The sequence below is a fragment of the Gymnoscopelus braueri genome (genome assembly GCF_963280865.1).
Source record: "Gymnoscopelus braueri genome assembly, chromosome: 14".
In the NCBI taxonomy this organism is placed as follows: domain Eukaryota; kingdom Metazoa; phylum Chordata; class Actinopteri; order Myctophiformes; family Myctophidae; genus Gymnoscopelus; species Gymnoscopelus braueri.
The window spans coordinates 29,268,727-29,274,820 of NC_137619.1; the positions used below are offsets into that span (position 1 = coordinate 29,268,727).

The following is a 6,094-nucleotide window of genomic DNA, read 5'->3' on the forward strand; positions in this document are numbered from 1 at the left end:
GAAAAGGTTTGAGAACCACTGTGCTCGGTTAGACTTTTAGTTAGTCCAAACTGCTAAAAAAGGGCGAAAAAAACGAAAAGAAAAAACGAAACAGCTTCAAAGTAAAGTTGACATTTCCATTACATGACACTGAGGGACCAGCTAAACTTTTAACTGGAAACTGGAGTCTTTTTTTTCTTAGACGAAGTCCTTGTTACAAGGAAGTTAAATAAACTTTTCTCATATAAACTGAACAAGAAAACAGACAAAAACAAACGCATGCACCAATATAAGGCCATGTTATTCATCCTCATGCCCCAGAATTCTCTATTTACATTATTGACATAATATGCCAGTGGTTCTCAAAGTATGGTCCAGGGACCCTTAGGGTTCCTTGAGGGGTGTTCCAAATGGACCCTTACAGGTCTGTAACTCTGAGAGTGTATACAAATGGAACCATAATATGGATTCTCTGAGTTAAAGGGGCCCTTGAAATTAAAACGTTTGAGAACCACTGGTAGCCTCTATCCAGTGGTTCTCAAAGTGTGGTCCGGGGACCCCCAGGGGTCCCCAGCAAAATGTGTTCACAATCATTTTTAGCTATTTGGCTATTCAAAAATAGCAGATGTAGGCCTACAAGCTCACAGCGCGTCACTTCGTGCAAGCTTGTAGCCTACATCTGCCATTTTTGGGAAAATGTCGAAAATGTTTGAAGATTCTGAATAATTTTGATCTTCTTTTTACGTAAATCTTCTCTTCCTGGGGGTCAATAGCAAAACCTTTTCAGATGGGGGTCCGCGGCCAGATACATATACATTTTGGGGTCCTGACATGAAAAACTTTGAGAACGACATACGCTACGCCTCAGTCCCATGCACAGTGCGTGAGTGTCTCATAGTCATTTCATCGCGATCACGTCTTTAATCTGTTTCTCGGTGAAGGTCTCCGCGTGAAGTCTCGTGAGGCCGGCGGAGATGGGGATGTGTGGCGGAGGAGGAGGCATCTGGCAGATGGGGCAAGGACACGGCAGACCGACACCGGCCCAGTGCCCGAAGCCCCCCGTGCCCAGGGGGGGCACGGCAGCCTTCATCAGAGAGTGGTGGGGCGCCGCTCGGATGGACGCGAGCCCCGGCAGCCCGGAGGAAGCGGACGAGGAGGAGAGTGCGCTCCCGAGGAGAGGGTGCACGGACGGGTGGTGGTGCACCCCGGGGCTCCCGGTGCCGGTCCCGCAGTGGAACGCCGAGTGGTGCCCGCCGCCGTAGATCTCCCCCACCAGCCGCTTCATCTCGTCCAGGGAGCTGTTGAGCATCAGGATGTAGTTCCGGGCCAGCAGCAGCGTGGCGATCTTGGACAGCTTCCTCACGGAGGGCCCGTGCGCGTAGGGCATGACCTCCCGCAGGCCGTCCATGGCCAGGTTCAGGTCGTGCATGCGCTTGCGCTCCCGGCCGTTGATCTTGAGGCGCAGCGTCTGGACCTCCTGCTCCGACACCTGCTTCTTCAGCTTGTACTTGTTGCTGCCGCCGCCGCTCGACTTGTCGGAGGAGGAGGACCGTGACAGGTGCTGCTCGCCGCCGCCGCCGCTCGTCTTCTGGCCGCTCTGCGTGGAGGAGGACACGGAGGAGCCCAGGTGGTGGTGATGGTGGTGGTGATGCTCACGGATGAACATGTCGTCCATGTCCGGCGAGGAGGCTCTGCTGCTGGTGCTGGAGTCTGAATGCATCTTTATGATGGTTCGTTTCCGACGTTTTTGGAGGAGGTCGCTGCTTTGCTTCCTCCCTTCTCTCTCTCTCTCTTTTTCCTCTCTCTCTCTCTCCTTTACTCGCTCTCTCTCTCTCTCTCTCTCTCTGGAGCTTTAAGTCACTTGTTTTGGTCACCTGATGTTGTCCGTGTGTCCCGTAGCCTGTGCACTGTCCCACGTTGCTTTGTTATGGCAACAGTTAACACTTCGGATCGCTGCTTTACTCTCCCTGTCTGTGGTTGGTGCGTCTAGCTGCAGTCTCTGTGACACAGTGTCAGTGTGGTGAGGTGACACATAGTATTTATAGAGGCGAGTCTTTCCTATTCATAAGGCCTGGTTAAGATGACGTGGCCGTTAGAAGGGGCGGTATATGCTTTGACTCTCAGAGTGACCACGGTGCGCATCCATTCACTGATTGTCACAACACTGTCGGGGGCTCTCCTCTCCTCTCCTCTCCTCTCCTCTCCTCTCCTCTCCTCTTCTCTTCTCTTCTCTTCTCTTCTCTTCTCTTCTCTTCTCTTCTCTTCTCTTCTCTTCCACCGTTTCCTCCTTTATTATTTTTTTAATCATTTATTATTATTATTTTTAATCTCCACGTCGCTCACCTCTCCATGTTGCATATTTCCTCTCATCTGCTCTCCTCTTGTGGCTCGGGCTCCTTCAAAAAGAAAAAAATATATAGACTGCTCCTTGGACAAACGGGTCAGTTTTGAAATTGTTATTCATATTTTGCTGTCCAAAGTGTAGCTACAATTCGTTGGCAAATGTCATGGAACTTAGGCTACTGTAATGCAGCTAGTAGGCTATTTTATCGTTAATATAAATGCTGTAAAAAAATTAGCCTACATTTTTATATGTAATGTTGCGTTTAATACGCATTCATAAAATTGGTCATTGAAAAAAAAAAAACGCATCACGTAAAAATAACTATGCCGTGTGTGTCACAAAATACTAGAATCACTTACACACCTATACTCGGCCAGTATTTGTTGCCCGAGGGAATTGGGATGGATGGGACCTCTGATCCACGGGGGGTTCATGCTGCATGCTGCATGCTGCAGGCCTCCGCTGGGAAAGAGGCAACATGCCTACTGAGATACATAGCACTCTGCTGGCCATATGGCAGCATGTGGGTGTCAGTATTTATACACCACTCCGTGACTGGAGTTTTAGGAAACTCCGCAGTTGATTGATTGCGTTCATACTGCATAATTAGCCCATACATGACAATCACCGCACCGCAGCACTGACAATACAGTGTCATAATTAAATAATGACTATATGTTCATCATAAGCAACGACAACAATAATACTAATTATTATAATTATAATTATAATTATAATTATAATTATAATTATAGTTATAGTTATAGTTATAATTATAATTATAATTATAATTATAATTATTGTAATATAATAATAATAATAATTATTATTATTATTATAATCATTTTATCCGACCTAATATATTTTAAATCAATGTGCTATACAAAAAAAATCAGTAAACACTGAGAAAATTATGACAGAAACATAAATAGTTATTCATTATTTTATAAGTAAATGTTGATTATGGCCTATTAATATATTGATTTAAAATTAGATAACATTTTATATATCAGCCATTACATGGATGAGAAATTAAATCATCACAATCCTTTAAATGAAACCAAAATCATGATTACTTTAACACAAACAAAGTCAAGTTTTAATGTCATTGTAAAATGATATTGGCTGATGATCAAATATCAATCTAATTTAATTAATTACAATCAATGATCATTTTAAAATGTATGCCGCCACTTCCATTATGAAGAGAGACTTTATTTGACACATGGTGGCTGTATTTAACTGTTGTGTGTAGAGACAATATTGGCATATTGACTATATTGAGCCAACTATAGAGTACTCTCTCCATTCTGAAGAGTGTACTCCAGATCTGTTTTGTTCGGCAGGAGTGGAGGAACGGGACACAGACAATTACACATGGAAGTAACTCGAGCACTCTTTCTCCACGCATCCAACCATCCCTTTAGCCTCTCTCGTCATTCATCTACCCATCCATACATTCATCCATCCATCCATCTGTTTGTCTGTCCGTTAAACCCACCCGTCCACAATTCATCCCCCTAAAAAAAAGAAAAGTCTGTCTCAAGACTGTGTGGCTCTCCATCCTTTTTGCCAATAAGATCTCCCTCGTAGAACAGTAGAAAAGTGCATTGAGGGCCTCATTGTTGGCCCAGCAAAAGCGCTCCTCATAAAGGTACTGCCAATGCAAAGAAAAGCGCTGGTCGGCTTTGCTCTCTCTTGGTGGCATTTGAAAGTGTAAAGCTTTGAATACCAATTGCTTGAACTGGACATATGTGAATCCCGTTTAAGCCTACTAATCCTGTCCCAGAGTGTTTCTTTGTGTGCGGGGCGGCCTCACACCCCAAGAGAAAGTGTTCCTAATCCGGCCAATGTTGAGAAACCAGTGAATGAGGGGCAGCGATGGCAAGGGTGAGGCATGGTGTGTGTGTGTGTGTGTGTGTGTGTGTGTGTGTGTGTGTGTGTGTGTGTGTGTGTGTGTGTGTGTGTGTGTGTGTGTGTGTGTGTGTGTGTGTGTGTGTGTGTGTGTGTGTGTGTGTGTGCGCGTGCATGCGTGCATGCATGCATGCATGCTTGCGTGTGATATGCATGTGCATGAATGCATGCTCTGAAGATAAAAATGCATATTATGTTTCTTGCAACTGATTCACTAGTGTTTGTTTGAATGTGCTGCATGTGTGTGTGTACATGCACATCCAGTGAGTGTGTTTTGTGTGAGTTTGCATTTTACCGTGAGTCTGAGTGTATTAAAGTTCAGTTTTAATTTAAACGTGAGTGTAAAAATCGACCCAAATGGTCCCTGTGTGTGTGTGTGTGTGTGTGTGTGTGTGTGTGTGCCCGTCTGAGGCCCTAGCTCCAGGACACTGGTCTAAATGCAGGCAGTTATTCAGTGTTCCTCATGCTACTGTCGCAGCAGGTTGCCTCTATGCGCCCCTTTCACCACATAAGCCTTCTCATTATCCCCCCTGTCCCCATCGCGCTCTCTCTCTCTCTCTCTCTCTCTCTCTCTCTCTCTCTCTCTCTCTCTCTCTCTCTCTCTCTCGCTCTCGCTCTCTCTCTCTCTCTCTCTCTCTCTCTGTCAGTCTGCCCTCTCACTCTCTCTCTCTCTCTCTCTCTCTCTCTTCTCTCTCTCTCTCCTCTCTCTCTCTCTCTCTCTATGTCATTCTGCCCCCCCCTCCCTTGTGCAATTCATTTTATTTATACTTTCTCTTTTTCTTTCCCGATACTATCATTCTAATCTTCCATCTAACTGTCTTTCTCTTTCTCTCTTCCTCTCAAGAAGTGCTAATCTTCCTTCTCAGACTGCTGGTAGAGAAAGAACAACTATGTTGTTTATATTTCATTATGTATCATCTTTCCACACTGTGACTGTGCTAATATCTACAGTTTATGGTGTACGTACATTGTGGAGTAGAGGTATGCCTCTTCCAAGATGTGGCACAGAATTTCCTAGGAGTTTTTTGTGGGGGAACTGCACCTCTGGACTCCCTGAACACACACAGACAAAATATGCAAACATGTATGCATTGACAGTTCATGTACAGTACTATACATGCTGATTTGTTCACCTTGACAAGTTGGCAAGTTGGCTGAGACTCTTTCTTTCTTTCTTTCTATCTTTCTTTCTTTCTTTCTTTCTTTCTTTCTTTCTTTCTTTCTTTCTTTCTTTCTTTCTTTCTTTCTTCTCCCTTTTTTTCCCTCCCTCTATCTGTCACTTGGGTGGGCCGCACCCCCCCCCCCACACCTCTCTGTCTCCCTAATAAGCTAGGGGCAGTGCTGAGGCAGTAAATGGTGAATGGGGGCGTCTCTACAGCAGCATGTAGTAAAGACAACGTGGGCCATTGTGGATGGTAGACCACATCACTATAACTGTGACTCCCCCAGAATGAGATGAACATCTCAGGGCTCTGAAAAGGACCAGGGCTCTTGGCTGGGACACAATACACACTCGGAGAGAGTGAGAGAGAGAGAGAGAGAGAGAGAGAGAGAGAGAGGGGGGGGGGGGGGTAGAGGGAGAGAGAGATAGACAGAGACATACAAGGTTAAGGTTTCACAGTCAGAGTTGCTGGGGTTGCTCTCCAAATCACAGCTGACATAGTGTCTTCTAATCACTATACTAGAATTACATTGTAATTTCATCATTTTCACACATTTCTGGGAGTGCTTTGGCTCCAAAATCGGTTTCAAAACAAGTTCTTACAGATGTGTGTGTATAATAATAAACCAATGTTTAGATACCTTCATAAATATGCATAGATGACATCACAGATGACTAAAGGCTGGCCACGTGAA

At 45.0% G+C, this 6,094-nt stretch overlaps 1 protein-coding gene across 1 annotated transcript; it reads right to left on the bottom strand.

Annotated features, from left to right (window-relative positions):
- Positions 1 to 877: 877 nt before the first annotated feature.
- olig3 (oligodendrocyte transcription factor 3) lies at positions 878 to 1,699 on the bottom strand (the record flags this gene model as incomplete). Its single annotated transcript, XM_080449657.1, has 1 exon — positions 878 to 1,699. The coding sequence occupies one exon, from the start codon at positions 1,697 to 1,699 to the stop codon at positions 878 to 880; it is 822 nt and encodes a 273-aa protein (XP_080305783.1).
- Positions 1,700 to 6,094: the final 4,395 nt, after the last annotated feature.